Raw genomic sequence first — 18,666 nt, 5'->3', positions numbered from 1 at the left:
AGTATTTCTTTCTCAAGAAAAAGTAGTGTACAACAGATCTCTAGAATTATTGCTCTCGGGGCTGGGAAGGTGGCTCAGTGGTAGAGCTTGCCTTGCATTCCTGAGGCCCTGGGTTCAATTCCTTCGCACCACATAAGCAAAAGGAATAAAAGCCGGCTGTGGCTCAAGTGGTAGAGCACTAGCCTTGAGCCGAAGAGCTGAGGGACAGCACCCAGACCCAGAGTTCAGGCCCCACGACCGGACCCCCCCCCCAAAAAAAAAGACCAGGTAGAATTACTGCTCTCTTTTAAAACTCAAATATATAAGCTTGTCACAGGTGGCTCATGCCTGTAATCCTATGTAAGGGCTGAGATGTGAGGATCGTGGTTCCAAGCCAGCCCAGAAAAGTCCCCTGAGACTCTTATCTCCAATCAGCTACTGAAAAACTGGAAGTGTTGCTATTGCTCAAATAGTGGAGTGCTATCCTTGTGCACAAAGAGGCTCAGGGACAGTGCCCAGGGCCCTGAGTTCAAACCCTAAACTCACAAAAACTAAAACAAAAACAAAAACCACCTCAACCCTCAAATATATATTAATTGAAAAACTCTACATTTCTCTCTCAGCCTCTGACAATTACCTTTCTACTTTGTAGGTTTAGCTACTTTAAATGCTTCTTACACATCGGTTAATTAAAAATAACAGTTTAGTAAGTTGGTTAGAGGGTATACTTATAGGGACTATATAAAAGGATGGAATAAATTTCTTATTAAACATGTCATCAATGAATAAATATTTTGGTATGAGATAGGGATGGTTACCAAGATTTTATTAAAATGAAGAACAATTATTTGTGACATTTTAAAATATAAATTATCACTTAAAATTTTTAGATCATAATTACAAAAACCAGGAAAACAGGATTTATATTTTGAACAATTTTTAGAGAACATTCTGTACTCAATTGAAATAATGAATTGAATCCTGAGTCTCTTTCTTTGAATACCACCTGTTGTAATATAATAATAGTAGAATTTTAATAACATTTAATAATAATATTGTGCCTTGTAAAGGTAGGCTTCCAGTAAGTCAATAATTTGGAGCTCTTTTATGATTATCAATCATAAACATGAATCTACAAATAATGTATTTTTCCTGCATAGACTATTTCTGGAACAAGCTCTCAGTAAATAATATGAAGTAATGTCAAAACTCCTATGTGATTAAAATCATGTTTTGACATGCTTTATGAGCTCTTTTCACATGAATCTGTAATAATATACTTTCAAGATTATTGGCATATCTATTCTTTGTACTTCAAACTGGATAATGAAAAATGATTTATACAGCTTGATTGAATTTACAGGGTTAGAGTGAACCATGTTAATTATTGCTATGTCATTCTTGTGGGCTAGCAGCAACTGAGACAAAGCATAAGCCAAACTAAACGTAATTAGCATTAAAATGACTCATGCATGAAAAATAATTTAATAGGCCCTGAAGTATCTTATTGTTGCTAACAACAACAACAAAAGATCCTATTTGTTTGCAAACATTCATTGTGATTGTTTTTCTTTCTCATTTAATATAAGAGAGATGCTTTAGGTCTCTATCATATTGCAAAGAAAGTCTTAGTTTTTGACGTGATTTGTACTGTCATGAACAATTAATCTCACTTTTAAAAGTAGTTGAAAAAAACAAACATGATGAGTATCAGGTACACATCTTTCCTAAAAATAATGACTATTTATCTAAATAATTCATTGTCAGGCTGTGGTGGCTCACTCCTATAATCCTAGTTACTTAAGAGGCTGAGATATGAGGCCTCAGGTTTGATGGCAACATGGGCAGGAAAGTCCAGGAGCCTCTCCTTAAGCAGCAAAAAGCCAGAAATAGAGCTGTTGTTCAAGTAGTAGAGTACTGGTCTTGAGTGAAAAAGTTAAGGGACAGTGGCCAGGCACTAAGATCAAGCTCCAGTACTGGTACTGTAAAAGTTCCAAGGAACTGGAAGAGTTGTAAGGACCTGCGAGAACTGTAAATGGATAGAAAATGAAAGGTCTATACAGATAAAGGACATGAAATAAGTTAGATATAGATTTTTTTAAATTTTGTTTTGACGATCAAGATGTCTGCTCATGGATTATAAGCTAAAAAATACCAAAGAGGAAAAATTAAGGCCATTTTCCCTTAAAATTGCTGAAATTCAGTTCTTCAGTGGCTTTACAATGTGGGAGCTGGTTCAGTGAATTTCTGCAAGAGAGAGGAGAGATTAGCCAGAGTAGAAGAATCATTTGGAGAAGATCCTAAAAGCATGAGCTGATCACAAACAATAAGATCTAGGTATTTCTAGTTACATCAGGACTTACATTCAGCAGGTACATAAATGATCCTTTTAGTCTTACCAGCTAACAATGTAGTAAAATACTTCCAGAACGCCTAGTAAAAATAAAAATAAAAAAATAAATAGATGCTGATGGCAGAGTTACTACATGGCATCTTTCTACAAAAAGTCAGCTTCATCCTTGACTATGCCTGAGGGTATCAGTTGAGGCAATTGAACAGACAGTGTCTGGTGCATCAGTATGTTCCACGGTGCTCTCACAGCTGTGCAAATTAGGACATACAGCTTTCTCTGCCAGAACCGGCTTTCATCTCTTGAGAAAGTTTATTAATTTTGGACGCTTGAAGTAAAAGAGCTTTGGACAAAATAAAAGACTAAAACAGTCTCTGATGTCTCAGATCCAAAAGGGCTCCAAACAGAATATAGTATTTTTAAAAATAAATGCCTATTCTGCTATAAAGGGTTCAGCAATATAATTAAAATAATCTTTAAATTAGAGGTAATCTTTAAATTTGAGGCATTTTTCAATTTGGGAACAAAAATTACAATTATAGGATGTAAAGATAATGCAGTCAAAATAATTAATGCATATCCAGTGAAACTAGGAAAACTGAGCAGAAGATTTGGGTTGGGAGATTGAGACACAGCATGATATCGATGAACAAGCATTCTACTAATAAACTGATTTGTTGAATGGCAATCCCTTGGTACAACTACTTAAAGATGATAAAATTATAAATTTGAAAGAAGATGCACTGCATTCATAAACTAACATGTTCAATTGAACATGAACAACTACGTAAAGATAATTATTAAAATATTGTTTTATTTTTTTAAGGAAAAGACCACATGTTCACATTGTTGCAGTCATTTATGAATACAATCTAAATGATTCATTGACCTTTTTTTACCGTTGTTTTGCATTTCAACCCATTTGTAAGCACAACATTCCTTACTTCATGATTTGAAACAAGACAATGGCAAATTTCAGGTAATATGTCCAGATACGTGCTTCTTCTCCTGGAGACTTCATTTCCTGGACACATATTACTACACCTGAGCTCCCTTTCTTATTCAAGGTTCAGAACAAATGGCAACTCTAACACACTTTTTTGGTACACATGATGTTTTCTCTAGTGTGGACAAATATAAAGAAATGGTGTTTGAGAAACTTTAAAGAAAATGACAGAAATATGTCTGCTATTGTAATGTACTTTAACCTCACATTAAGAGAATATTAACTTTAATGTATTTTTTAAAAAGTATCTAAGAAATTAGAATTTCCTATCTTATTATTCTACCATTGTATTTTAAATACTCTTTCAATGAAGAATCTTCTTTCTTCATTTTTTTCCTGTAATTGTCAAACCTCCTATGACTAAATTTGTCATGTTGTATAACATTATGTCTAAATATGTCTATAGCATTATATCTACAGCTATGCAATACCCTCAGTTAATAAATTCTTATGGAAAGTACCCTGGGAAGAACGGTATTAAGCTAAATATATGCACTATGTGATGATATAGTAATTATATAGTATTCATTTCGTTTCATGGAAAAAAGTATAAGAATATTTTCAAAAGTTAAATAATAGGCACAAATGAGTAATTTGAATGTCAGAGATCTTTTTCTTAACTCAAGAAATATTTCATATGTTATGTTTTTATTATGGACAACAGGGACATATATTAAAATACAGAATGTTAAAGCAAGTTTTTATTCTTTAAATATTTTTTCCAAATACTGAAGTTTGTACTTAGGGCTTTGCATCTGGTAAACAAGCATTCTACAACTTAGATGATGACTAGGACCCTTAGTTTACTCTGGTTATTGTTAAGAGTCTTGTGCTGCTGCTGCTGCTGCTGCTGCTGCAGCTCCTCCTCCCCCTCCCCTCCCTCTCCCCCTCCTCCCCCCATCCCCTCCTCCCCCTCCTCCACCTTCTCTTTCTCCTCCTTCTCCTCCTCCTGGACTGGCCTGCACAATGATCCTGTGTTTACACTTCCTTCGGCAGCTGGGATGATAGGTATAGGTTTTTCAACTGAGCTATAAAAAACTTTTCTCACAGACTTTTTAATTTTTTTTTGGCCTGGGCTGGCATACCATCATGATCCTCCCAGCTTTTGTCTTTTGAATATCTAGGAATACAGGTATTCTTCCACATTGGGTGATATGTACATTTATTTTGTTTTGCATAGCATCAGCTGTTCCCTCTTTCCCATTTGTTCCCTCCCTCCCATCGCTGCCATTGAGTTTTAGTTCATTTTGGTCCATGGCCAGTGCAGCTAATGGATCCCGCTGTTGTATGTTTTTCCCTGATTTCCTCTAGTTTTGTGTCATCTTCCTGGTTTCCCTCCGGTGTACACATATATGCCATATATGTGATCAGCAGCATGAGGTTATTTAGTAGTGATTCAAACAGATGAGTGGAATACCTTTGTTTCTTAAGTCTTGTTAATTTTGTCGTATCACCTTATATTTTAGATTTAACATCCACTTATCAGGGATGCCATGTGCCATTTGTCTCTGCTCTTGGCTTACCTTGCGCAACATGGTTTCTTCCAGCTCTATCCATTTCCCTGCAAATGCCATTATTTTGTCCTTTCTAATGGCTGCATAATATTCCATTTGGATCCATTCATCTGTACATATCACCCAATGTGGAAGAAATAACTGTATTGCAAAGCTTATACAACTCATAAATGTATAGACCATGATAGACAATTTGCCCCATGAAAGTTAGAATGTGTTTGTGACTTTAACTAAGCCACACTATCTCACAATACTGCAAGATTTGGGGAATTATGTAACCACTTAATCACAATAAAAAATGAAAAAAAATGAAATAATACAGGTATTCTTATAATGGTGCCTATACCATGTTATTTTAGATATTTAATTATGTGGCAAGAATTTCTGCTCTTTTATTTCTCATGTTGTACTGAATATGTATTATGTACATATATAGTTTTATGGGATGTAAAATGTGATCTGTTCTCTTATGTGATTTACATCCAGCAAATTTTAAGTGGTAAAATCTATTTTCATGCTTTAGATAACTTGGTAGATACAGCTATGAAGTAGATTATATTAATTTGAGCAGAAGAGCGAACTGAGGCACAGAGATATTTGACTTCCCAAATACTATATGGCTGAGAATATATTAATCAGATTCTCCAGAGACAAAAACCAATACCACACATAAAAGTGTATGCACACACATATACTTTCACACTCTCAATAGAGAGAATCTATTGGTGAAAAGGGACACGGGATTATAGGTACTGGTGAGTTTTATGAAAGGTTGGTCCACAAACTGAAGACCCTGAGAAACTGATAGCTCAGTCATTGGAAGATCTCAGAGTAAGGAAAATAGTTTCTGTGACTATCCTTAGAGACTAAATACCAGAAAAACCTGAAGGGATGAGGATGTGCTGATGTAAATCCTGCAAGTTTTACTTCAGAAGCAGGACAATAATCATTTATTCATTAGTTTTTGCACCAATTCTTTAACAGGCCTTTGGCAAATTAGATGATGCCTGTGCATATTGAAGGGCAGTTGTTTTGATACACTTTTCTTCCACACTGATCTTCACTGGAGCATCTTCCTAAGCACAACGAAATTACCGATGTGACAGATTTCCTAGAAGTTACTTACTATAGTCAAATTTGAGAGATAAAAATGAACTGTCACAGGAAATGATCTGGTCTATATAGAAAAGAGAAGTATGGCCTTAGAGTCTGCACAATTAACTTCTGGGCTACTCTGGCATGACAAAGAAGGATAGTCTCTTCCTCCAGAGATGATGATTTCTATAGAAATTTTCACAAAGCAATGGAACTAGAACACTTCTTGAATGAACTAGCAAACTTGGGGTTGTTGAAGATGGTAGGTTTGGTAGGGAGCAGAAAAGTAAGTAATCATTAAAAACAAAGAATTACCCAAATATAAAGTGCAACATACATTTTATAGTTTATAGATCATAAAGAAGATGGTCAGAGAGGTTAAAAACTTTGATTAAAAATTGATATGAAGATGAATATGGTATATTATACATTGTATTATTTTATTCACCAAAATAGAACTCACACTAAACTACAGATACACAGAAGGGTTAGAAGTTAACAGTGAGAGTATATATGTTTGTTTATCTTATCTGTCATTTACTAACATTGTAACACCTTTTTCTCCTGGACCAAATCCTCTGAGTAAAATCATCATAATTCCAATAACTTGTTTATTACTCAAGTAGAATATTGCTACTATACACATACATACACACATATGTACCCACCCATAAATTTGGATACCAATAAAAATATCAAAAAATTTTTGAGAAGAAAGCAAAATGAAAGAAAAGAACTTGTATCACAGCTTATATCACTCTATTTTCAGGTAAACCAGTGATGATAGTGACAGAGTATATGGAAAATGGCTCTTTAGACACATTTTTAAAGGTAAGATTTGAAACTATTATTCAGCGTTGCGTATATAACGTCCATGACATTCAGGTTAAAACTATACAGCTTTAAAGCAAACATGTTAAATAGGATTGGGACATATGGAAACAGAATAATTATACTCCAAAATTAAGTACAGTTTGAAACATGTTCTTCTCAAAAAACTTATGCACATCAGCATGTATGACCTCGTGTTTCACTTAAGTACATTGTAATTAGAAACTAAATAAAAGATAATGGGGATGATTATTTTTAGAATAGTGTCTTACTTTTCACATGGGCATGCATCTGAGACATAATTAAGGCTAATTCATAATTTACCTATTTCTGGCTTCCCATTATTGCTGGGAATACCAGTATGTGCTACCACATCCACATATGGAGTCTTTTGGACTTTTTTTTTCTTAGGTTCGTCTGCATGGTCCTCCAATCTCATCCTTTTACAAACTTTGAGATGATAGACATATACCATTGTACCAACTATGGGTTGAAAAGTTTCACAAACTTCTTTCCCTGAGTTTGCCTTCAATCAGAGTCTTCCCAGTCTCAGCTTCCAAGTAGCGAGGATTACAGGAGGACGCAGAGACACTCAGCAGAACAACTATTTTTATGGCTGAAAGTACAGGAGTTATGAAGCAAAAAAAAAAATGCAATGAAATAAGATTGTTTTGACAGGGCTTTCTGAGGCCTTATCTGGTTTGATAGATAAACATTACCAATGTTCACTATTTAGTTTCTATTTTCCAGTTGCCTTCAGAAAGGAATGGCATATGAATTTGGGGCATGATAATATTAATTTGGAGCTTGAAGGAAGATACTGTCATATTTTCCTTCTGTGATTGGTATTCCTTGACTAATATTTTACCATTTTCTTTGCAGAAAAACGATGGCCAGTTCACAGTGATTCAGCTCGTTGGCATGCTGAGAGGCATAGCTGCGGGAATGAAGTACCTTTCTGACATGGGCTACGTGCATAGAGACCTTGCTGCGAGAAACATCTTAATCAACAGTAACCTTGTGTGCAAGGTGTCTGACTTCGGGCTTTCCAGAGTACTGGAAGACGATCCTGAGGCAGCCTACACCACAAGGGTGAGATCTATCAGATTGCACTCTAGATGAAATGCATTTAATTATTAAAGACATTAAAAGAAATCCAAAAGAAAAGGTGTTTCCCTAACCAATTCATCAAGAGACAGTGGGCAAGAGAGAAAGAGAGAGAGAAAATTAAAAATATCTATCGCTCCTTTTTCATTTAGGCAAATTCAAATACTACACTCATTTGCAGACAATATCACTGACATAAATGATGTGATTTTGAGAAAGATAGATACTTGGGCTTATATATTGGGGAAAAAGTGAAATGTACACACATATATTAAAAGGCAGATATAAAAATACTGGACAATTCTAACTGTTTTCACTAAGGTTTCTTCAATGATAAAGTAAATATTTAAAAATAGGTTTTAATTAATTTACCTTGTTGAGTAAAAGAGGTGTTCTTTCAAAAAGTATTAAATTTTCTGGAATTATTTCAATTCCTAGCTACTTTTCTTGTGTACTAGAAAACTGTTAGGTGTGCATCTAGTGAAAACTGGTCAGTTATCCATATTGCTTGGAAGTTATCCATATTCATCAATTATAATGACTGTAAATCAACACTTTTTCTAGAGAAGTAATGTCCTCCTACTTGATAAAGTATATAACTACAGTTTTCCTCAGGAATAAGAACATGTTTATGGCTAAAACAAAGTTTTGGACAAATTATTATACTGTATTTCCTCACTTTGACCTTCTTAAGTTAAAGAGTATTTAATTCTAAATCTTCCCAACATCTTCAATTTGGATATTCTTACTATCTTGACTCATTATGAAGAATTTATTATATAGCCTTTTTCTTCTCGAATTGGATCCCTTTTGTTCTAACACAGAATCATCTTGTAAACTTCCATCATAAATTAAGATATGTGGTACATTTGTTTTTATTCAACTTGTTAAATACAAAATACATTGACAGTCTAACAATATATATATATATTTTTTTTTGGGGGGGGGGTCCGGTTGTGGGGCCTGAACTCTGGGCCTGGATGCTGTCTCTCAGCTCTTCAGCTCAAAGTTAGTGCTCTACCACTTGAGCCACAGTGCCACTTCCGGCTTTTTTCTTTTTGCTTATGTGGTGCTGAGGAATCGAACCCAGGGCCTCAGGCATACAAGGCAAGCGCTCTACCACTGAGCCACCTTCCCAGCCCCCAATATTTTCTTTACTAGATAATAAATCTTTCCATTTTAGTTTTACATTGCTGTTTTGTGACTCATAGGTATTTAAGAGTGTGTGAAAGAGTGATTTATTTAAAGAAACAAAGCCTATTAAAGGTTAGCCTGTTGTGTTAATAAATTGATTGATGGTATATCCCTTCTCTTCTGATCTCAAATTTCACTGTCATTATTTTAATTAAATGAATCTTCAATTAACAATTCTTTTGAGATTTGAGTTGCACTTCATAAACTTGGCCTGACACAGATTAAAAGTGTGGATAAGTCTATTGACACTGTGATTGATTGATGGATGTCTTAGCTAACTGCAAAATAAGGACTATTTAAAGTCTACTAATTTAAGCTGCCTGTCTACAGAACTATGGGGAGAGACAGAGATCTCAATTCTCTCAAAACTGACTCCTGGGCTGGGAAGGTGGCTCAGTGGTAGAGTCCTTGCCTTGCATGCATGAGGCCCTAGGTTTTATTCCTCAGCACCACATGAGCAGAAAAAGCTGAAAGTGGCACTGTGGCTCAAGTGATAGAGCACTAGCTTTGAGCTGAAGAGCTGAGGAACAGTGCCCAGGCCCAGAGTTCAGGCCCCATGACTGACCAAAAAACAAAACAAAACAAAACCAAAACACTGACTCCACTAAAACTGGATTTGGTAGCACTTGGTGTAAAACTTAAGAGATGAATAGGTAAGGGAATTTCAGGTAATATTAATGGCATATACTGACTAGAGATCCAGAAGAAAAATTTTGAGATAAAGTTTAAGATCATCAATAAAGTGCTATCATTAAGAAGCATCCAAATTTCACATTATGAACTAATCACTGTTCTATCTATATGTGATGAGATATTGCCTATGAATACTTAACTGGCAAAAATGAGTTCCAGGAAAGTCCTAGGCAAATATTATGATCATACAAAAAAAGAGCAAATTCATTTACATTCATCTTCCCCCAAATTATAAACATAATATGAATTGTCATTTCCTCATTTATCTTGACATTTATTATAACAGCAATTTATGACTCATTTTTATAAAGAAAATTAAATCATGCTTTTCCTTAAAAATGGGACTAGCAATGGTAATCAACAAGCAAGCTTGCTCTCTTTCTCTCTAGCTTCTTTATCACTATATATTTTCTTAAGAAGAAATGTTTGGGTATATGAGCATGCCTGAATTTAAATATAAAGATATTTCATATTAGAATATGCAAGTGTCTGTTGTGTGACCTAACAGTAAACATACAAAAGCAATTTTTCTTCAATGTAAAACAAAAACATAGTTTTTCCAATAATCCAATTGCAATTTTTAATTTAGTTGACTTAAATAAGCCCATTTCCTAGATTAAACATTCTAATCTTTCAAAAACAAAAATAAAAAGAAGGTAAATTAAGAGGAGAAAATCAAGTTTAAAGGAAAGAAAACAAACTGGGAATGTGGCTTAGTGGTAGAGTGTTTGCCTAGCATGCATGAAGCCCTGGTTTCGATTCCTCAGTACCACATAAACAGAAAATACCTGAAGTGGTGCTGTGGCTCAAGTGGTAGAGTGCTATTCTGGAACAAAAGAAGCTCAGGGATAATACCCAGACCCTGAGTTCAAGCCCCAGTATTGGCAAAAAAAAAAAAATGTTGAGGTTCAGGATACACTTAAGTTTTAACATACCTAATTTTTTCCCTCTTGTCTTGTTAACTATTATACCTTTCAGAGTTACATTTAGCAATCTAGAATTCCTATTCATAACTTCAGTATTTCAAAAATGCATGGAATTTGAGTCCTTTAACTCTCTGTTAGAAAACCCTGAGAGTATACCTTATTGATTTGCTTGACTGCCTGTGTTTTCCTACTTAGAGCTGCCATCCTGAGGACTGTAATTGAGATGTGGTCCTGTATGTGTTCCAAGAGTCAAAGAGAATTTCAAGTAGAAACCTTCCAGACAGCCAATTAGCAGTTAGTCTACAAGTGCTTATGGGCTGGGAGATGTGTAAAGAGACTTCATGCTGTCAAACAGATTCACTTAAAAATGCTACATCTCTTTCCAGATCTTACTGTGAGACAGCAGAATCCCCAGGTACCCTTGAAATATGTGAGCATTTTAATTTTTTAAAATTATTTTTTAGGGAGGCAAAATCCCAATCAGATGGACTGCCCCTGAAGCAATAGCTTTCCGCAAGTTCACCTCTGCCAGTGATGTCTGGAGCTACGGAATTGTAATGTGGGAAGTTGTGTCTTATGGAGAGAGACCCTACTGGGAAATGACCAATCAAGATGTGAGTTTGGATCTACACTTTTTTCAAGTTGAGAATAAAATATTTTGTTCCCTGAATTCAGATCATTTACTGCACTATTTTGTATCTGAAATGACAGCTTTTTGAAAAATATGAAATATTTTGCTCACTCTCTGTTTTGCTGTTGTTGAATAAAGACTTTATATTACTTGAAGTAAAAAATTACTTGGAGTAAAAGAATATAAGTTACAATTACATCAAAACTCATTTCCTTGCCAAAGAGTTTTAAGTGGATTGTAGTGATGTTTAACTCTGTCTATGTCAGGATCATTCTTTAAAATGAAGAAAGAGGTATAAAATAATCAATACTGACGGAGCACATTTTTCTAATTTTCATTTGATGAAGGCAGATAATATCCCATCACAAAAGGATGAATGATTTCATGGTGAATGTTCTTAGAAGATTACAAGAAATAGTTTATGTTTTTTCAAATTACAAGATTTAGGATATGCTATATTATGTATTTAATTTTGGTGGGGGAAACACAGAGGTTTATGCTGCAGTAAAAAATAAAACAAATACAAAAATGAATTCATGGTTTCAGATATTACAACTGTAATATTAAAGGAACAATGAAAAATTCCATTTTCAAATTAATAGTTTATGATTTGAGGCCCAACATATTACTCTTATCACAGTTCAATACATTATTTTCTAGTTGGGGTCGCATCAAAACTTGATTTTGTTTTCTTAAAATAACAATGGTAAAAGCAGAAGATCGTGTTAATTTCTTACTGTGTTCCAACACTGGCTCAGATATATAACACATTGATACTATGAACTGGTAGCTCATTTACTTCTTTATAAAACCTGTATATTGAACATTATTAATTTGATATGATACTTATTGGAAACATTTAATTTTCTCCAATGGTTACTTTCATTTATGTTCTATAGTACATTGCTCTTCTATGCCTGCCCTCAGGGATTGCTATATACTATTTCTCTCCAGCTGAATTTTGATAAAACAACCGATCAACTTAAATTAAGGTACATTGCATATGAATTTTAAAGTGCTTTCCCCAACTGGAAAGCCAGCCTGAAACAAATTAGATATCTTTGGAATGAATAACCACATTTTTGTTCTTTTGGCTCTGCCAAAATCTGTTTCTACATTCATCTTTGGAGAAAGGTACACAGACATGTTTCATGTTTTCTAGTGAGGCTTGTATCTGGGTTCTTCCAAAGAACCTAGATAGAGGCTTCTTATACGATCAGGATGGATTATGTGGTTCAATCAAAATCCTAGAACTCTTTTCACTTGCTGCCTGCCTGTCAACTTACTGAACCATGCATGAGTCTGCTTTATTAAGAGAAGTACCTTCTTGTTGGATGCTATATTGCTGCTACAGGCTCTTCTACCATGTGATTTCTTCAGTCTTCCTGGGATAGGGCCACTGACCAGCTTTTCTTACAATAATATCATAGCACTCTTCTCTGCTAACAACATTAATGTGGGTTCATGGATTTTTTTTCCTCCCAGCAAATACACAGCAGGACAATGAATCTCTGCTACCATTGATTTTCTTTGGGCCAAGCTCTCTTGCCTTAGGAAGAATTGTGTCATGTGTTGGCTTATATCAAGGAAATCTCATTTGCCAAAAGGCTGAAGTACAAGTACAGTACACCTTAGCTGGCAACATGCCTTCTAAAATCCCAACCATCAGCCACCTACTTTCAAAGTTCTGGGTTGACAGCTCTTCTTACATCCGTGGGTACTATAGTTATGGATAAAAAGATAAGAACAGGAAAATAAGAGGATATGAGGTGATCCTCTAATCCTGCATTTCTCCCTGTTTCAATCAATAGTTTTCAGATTCAATCAGTATCTTGAGAATAATTCTCATTTTTCTATCCCGTTACTGTTTTCTGATTTCATCTATTTGATACTTAGTAGCTTTTTCCAGCACATTGTAGTGTAACTCAATGTGACTGCTGTGAGTCCTTTCTTTGTTATTTTTATTATCCCTTACTCTTTAATTTTTCCTTATTTCAATCTTTCCATTCTACTTATTATTTTGAATAATTTAGAAAACAGAAAGAAATTACAATATAATAATATTTTAAGAAATTATAAGTATAAAAGGTAACATTTTAGTTTTTACCTTGTTTTATGTGAAGTTTACAGAAAATGATTCAATAAGCACAAATCTTTGGAATAAGTTTCTTGTTCATACAATGTCAGTATGTGTTTTTTTTCCCTAGTGTGTTTGAAATTATCAGTAGCATTTAATTTCTAAATACAGCTTTATATGTTACGTGCTCCAGTTTCTGTCTGGATTTTTATCCAAAGAAACATGGCAAAGTGACTGTATTGAAGATCATAATCACTAACCATTTTCATAGGAAAAAAGTTCGCAAAAGGCAGTTAAGTACTGACTTGGGAATTTCAATTGATACACTCCATATTGTCTCCATTCTAGACACTACCTAATCCTAAACAGGCTTTGGTGCCTGCTCATTTTCTAGTCATTCAGAATAACTAAATTTCACAGAGGAGACTGTCCTCCATGTCAGGACAGTATGGGGCAGTAAATATTTTTTAAATAAAGTTTTCTGCTGCCATCACAGCAGAAATTGGTAACAATAACAAATGAAAGTAAACCAGAACTATTAAGATGATCTTAGTTAAATACCAGTTCATGAACCCTGATTCATGAACTGTGGATAAACTACTACAGTTAGTAGAAGCTTGCTTTTTGACAGCAAGTACTTTAAACATCACCATTCTGAACTCAAAATGAAATCTGTCTCATTTTCATATTTATAGTCTGCATCTTTCTCTTAAATTTATTGATGAATGAATGAATATATAGATTTCTAAGCCCAGAAGTCTGAAGAATTTTCATACTCATACACGTAATCTATTTTCAATACCTATTTTTAGAATATTTTTTCATTTATTATATTTAAGAAGCTGAAGAAAGGAGTTGCCATTTAACAAAGCAGTTTATGAATAGAATGTGCCTTGATCAGTGTCACCCCATTTAATATTCCTAACCATGCCTCCTCTAGCCACGCCTTGCCTTGCTCTTCTCTTCTTTTATTGAATATTGTAAAGGTGATAAACAGAAGAATTACAGTTACATAAGTAAGGTAATGAATACATTTCCTTGTGTACAGTGTGACCTTTTCCCTCACAGTTTTTCCCTCCTGACTACCTCTCTGACAAGTTGAATAGTTCATTTTCTACCTAGTATCTAGTGAGTATCACTACTGCATTTGTTCACCCTTTGTCCCACCATTTCTGTGCTCTCTCCTTACCCTCTTTAAAACAGCAACTCTTACAAACAAGACAAAAAGTATAGAACATTGTAGAATTCATGACTGCATTCTTCCTTTCTTAAGGAAGATTGCTAGCATATATTATATACACAAGTAAATATTATCCTATATTAGATGTTCTGAATTTTCTCTAAATACATACAATGTACGCTAAACAAACTCAATCAACTTACGTTTTTTTTAGAGGGCCACTTAGTAGTCTTTGCTTTCTATTACCTACTTTTGCTGTCTTGGATCTTATTTATAAAGCTGGACACTTCAACTGATTCCACAGTTTAAGTAGTGGAAATCAAATTCTAAAAGACATGGATATAGGCTATCCTTCTTGTATAGTGATTTATATTCTTTTGGATATATGTTCAATAGTTAGGAAGGGCTTGTAAGTAGGCTGATTTTTAGTGTTTTTAGTGATTAAAATACTTGCCAGAGTTTAATGTTTGTTTTCTTAATATATTTTGGTCATTTTTAAGAATTCCTTCTTGCCTGGCACTGTGGGTTCATTCGTGTAATCCTAGCTATGCCGAAAACTGAGACTTGAGAACTGGGATCTCAGCCAGTCCACCCACAAAGTCTGTGAGACTCTCATCTGTAAGAAAGTAGAAGTGAGTTGAGTTTCAAGTGGTAGAGAGCTAGCCTTGAAAAAAAAAGCTCAGGGACCACATCTTCTATGCCCTTAGTTCCAGTAGCAGTATTGGGCACAAAACAAAAATTACAACAATAACAACAAAAAAATTTTTTTAATTCAAGATTTTGTTTTCTTTTACACATTTTTATTAGTCTATTTGTCATTTATCTATGGTCTTGCTATATATTTCCTATGATGCATGAGGGTTTAACACATGAGATATATTATGGTTGTTGAAATTCGATGATTTGCCTTTAAATTAGTTATATCACTTTTCAGTTAACTGTATTGTCAGTAGCTGTGGCCATTTGCTTGTAGTTAATTATTCTTCTCACTATGTATTTTCAGAGTCCCTAATTACTTTTGTCTTCTTTTCACCATCTAACTTTTGATTCTTCTTTGGGATCTTTATTGTATATTTTTTCCATGGAAATATACAGATACCAACTTCAAGCTATGATCATGTGCTTATAACCTTCATGTGTGCTTTACATCCCAGATGCCTTCTGTGCTCTGGCTAGATTCCTACAAATTTGCAGGTGGGAGTGTTTTCAATTACTTCAGACTAAAAGATTCTCAAATTATACCTGATAATTTTTCTCCCTTTGAAAATTTTGCTCATTTTCAGTTAACAGAAAAGGCTTTTCAGTGTGATAGGCTTGAACGTGTTTAATTTCTACTTTCAGCTTAACTCCTAGGTCATAAAAGCCTTTTACACCTACCACTTCATCTTCTTCCCATCTGTCACTGAATTTATGCAAATGTCAGTTCTTTATCAAGGAGAAGCTGAGCTCATTCCAATCTTTGACAATTATCTTTGCCAAGTTCTTTTGTTGATAATTGGTGTTCATTTACCAAAAGAAATCAAAATTTTGTGGAATAATATAAGTTTATTAATTACACAGTCACAAGTAATTCTAGTCATATGATACACACAATACAATTTTGAGAAGTATGCCTATTATTGTTTTATCAATACTCAAACATTAGAGGGTTAATAAATGAAGGAAGCGAGTATTGTTATATTCAGTAGTATGGATAAATATTTTCAAGTTAGAATTTTTGATGGTAGCTACATTATTACAAATGTTTTTGATAAGAAAACCCATAATTAGACTAGTATTCATATGTGGTTACATTTAAAATCAATGATGTTTGTAAAGTCTGTGCTACTAAGATAGTCATTTCAAATTTCTGACAGAAATCAGCAGATGATCATAAACATTCAGACCTTGACATTATTAAATGAGACATGAGACAGTTATGGTAATTTAGCCTTTGGCTTATCCATCATTTATACCCAAAAGTCTTTTTTGAAGCAAAATTGCTGTTCTATTACTTTTAAAATGTGACTCTGCTCATATTTTTTCATTAAAAAGACATTAAGTTTTCAGAGAAATCACTGGGAAAATTTAATCTTTACTTGATTCCAGCATAGAAGAATAAATAAAACATGAACAATGCATTTTATGTCAATTATTTTTACAAATCACCATTCACCAAGACTTTAGGTAAAAATGATTACCATTTATTTATCAAGTGTGAAGAAATTCTCTTTATACTGTGGTAGTTTATTTCTTTTATTTGTATTTTATAATAAAAACCTAATCATAGATTTACAAAACAGTGATGCTGAAAGCTAGGTGAAGTAAATTCCTCAAGTTATCATGTATGAAATCTGTGGTGTTGAGAACTGGTTTGCTTTGCTTTATGCAGGTGATTAAGGCAGTTGAAGAAGGCTACCGTCTGCCAAGCCCCATGGATTGCCCTGCTGCTCTCTATCAATTAATGCTGGATTGCTGGCAGAAAGAACGGAATAGCAGGCCCAAGTTTGATGATATAGTTAACATGTTGGACAAGCTGATCCGCAACCCAAGTAGTTTGAAGACGCTGGTCAATGCATCAAGCAGGTACAAGGCCAGAACTGAGCTCGTGTTCTGAATGTGCTTATTATCATTTGATGACTTTAATATTTCATCATTGAAATCATTCTTTTATATTTCTTGGTCAGTGAATATCTATGGAACTAATTTGCTTAACCTTATATCATAGATACCTTCTCCTGACTTAATAGTCTAAAGTGAAACTATCAGGAACATATGAAATCTAGCCACATTTAGGTAGCATTAAAAGTACTTCTCAAATGTTACATTTTCATGCATTTTGGAAGGTACATGCAGATGAAGGGAAAAAAATGAGGTCATAGAGAAATGAAATAAAACAATGACACAGTTGAAAGTAAATATGTCTAACAATAAGCACATATTTAATAATTCTTTAAAAATAAATTTAAGTGTCTGTCATTTAAATATGACAACATTTTATGCTTTATATTGAAAACGTATTTGCTCTTATCCAGTTGTACAGTTGATATTTGGTTACTCATTTAGGGCACAGTTAAAATAATACTTAAAATGATAAATGAGTAATCGTGAAGAAAGTTTATATACAAAAATAATTGTATTTTTATAAGTTTTTGAATAACATCGTGGACATTTTAAAATAATGTTGCAGACTTACAAAGTACTCTACCTGGACGTGGCGCTGTGGCTCAAGTGGTAGAGTGCTGGCCTTGAGCTGAAGACAGCAGGGACAGCACCCAAACCCAGAGTTCAAGCCCCACGACCCACCAAAAAAAAAAAAGTACCCTACCTTTCCCTAAAATTTGCCAGGTTCTTGTTTTCACTAAATTTGAAGACTTGCTTATTTTAACAAGAAAGATTATTATGTTAGCAACTGAATTGGCTATTAGCATGAATTAAATGAAAACAGACTGTTCATGAAGTTACAGAAGTTTTATGTTTTTGACATAACATTTGTTTACAAGGAAAAAAGTCATTTTAAATGCAAGTGAGAAATAAATCTTCAAGTTCTGTTTAGGCATCATTAACTTTCTGTGGTAGCAACTGGAGAGTGTATCTTCTTAACATTCTTCCCAAGCTGTTCCCTAAATATCTGTTTTAAAATTGTTCATTGACATTTAAATTATTAAGCTGATCTCTCAGCTATTATTTAAATTATGTTAGAGCGTCATGAATAAAAAGAATGAAAAGAAATCATGAAATAAAATATTGTTCTAATTTATATTGGTTCACTTGATCATCAACAATGTAGCTTGAAAACAATTTAAAATTTTCTAAATAATGTTCTTGTTTTCTTGAGTGGAATGTAAAATTCCATGTAGCAGCAGGTTTAATTTAATCAGATTTAGCTTTCAGAGCCACATTCCCACTACTTTTCTTTATAGTCATCTGAAAACTCCAGTTCTAGAACGTATTAATTCCTGGGTTTTCATCTCTCTCATTCTTTCTATCCTCATCTATGTCACAAGGTTTGATGACTGCTCTTAAGTATTTCTCAGTTCCCCAAAATTTTCTCCTTTGATGATTTTCAACTCTACCCTACCTTGGGTTTTCTTTCCTGTGGTC

The 18,666-nt window shown here is 34.0% G+C and overlaps 1 protein-coding gene across 5 annotated transcripts in view; it reads left to right on the top strand.

Annotated features, from left to right (window-relative positions):
• The window catches only part of Epha5 (EPH receptor A5), a 303,516-nt gene that overhangs the window by 275,412 nt on the left and 9,438 nt on the right, over positions 1 to 18,666 (top strand). For all 5 annotated transcript variants that reach the window (XM_013008946.1, XM_013008943.1, XM_013008945.1 and 2 more), the window contains 4 exons: positions 6,714 to 6,775; positions 7,658 to 7,867; positions 11,160 to 11,309; positions 16,955 to 17,148. In XM_013008946.1, coding sequence (XP_012864400.1) covers positions 6,714 to 6,775; positions 7,658 to 7,867; positions 11,160 to 11,309; positions 16,955 to 17,148 — 616 coding nt within the window. The remainder of the gene's footprint in view (positions 1 to 6,713; positions 6,776 to 7,657; positions 7,868 to 11,159; positions 11,310 to 16,954; positions 17,149 to 18,666) is intronic.

The sequence above is a fragment of the Dipodomys ordii genome, unplaced genomic scaffold, assembly GCF_000151885.1.
Source record: "Dipodomys ordii isolate 6190 unplaced genomic scaffold, Dord_2.0 Scaffold8, whole genome shotgun sequence".
Classification (NCBI taxonomy): domain Eukaryota; kingdom Metazoa; phylum Chordata; class Mammalia; order Rodentia; family Heteromyidae; genus Dipodomys; species Dipodomys ordii.
The sequence above is the reverse complement of the archived record's forward strand: the minus strand, read 5'-3'. Positions and strand labels throughout refer to the sequence as shown.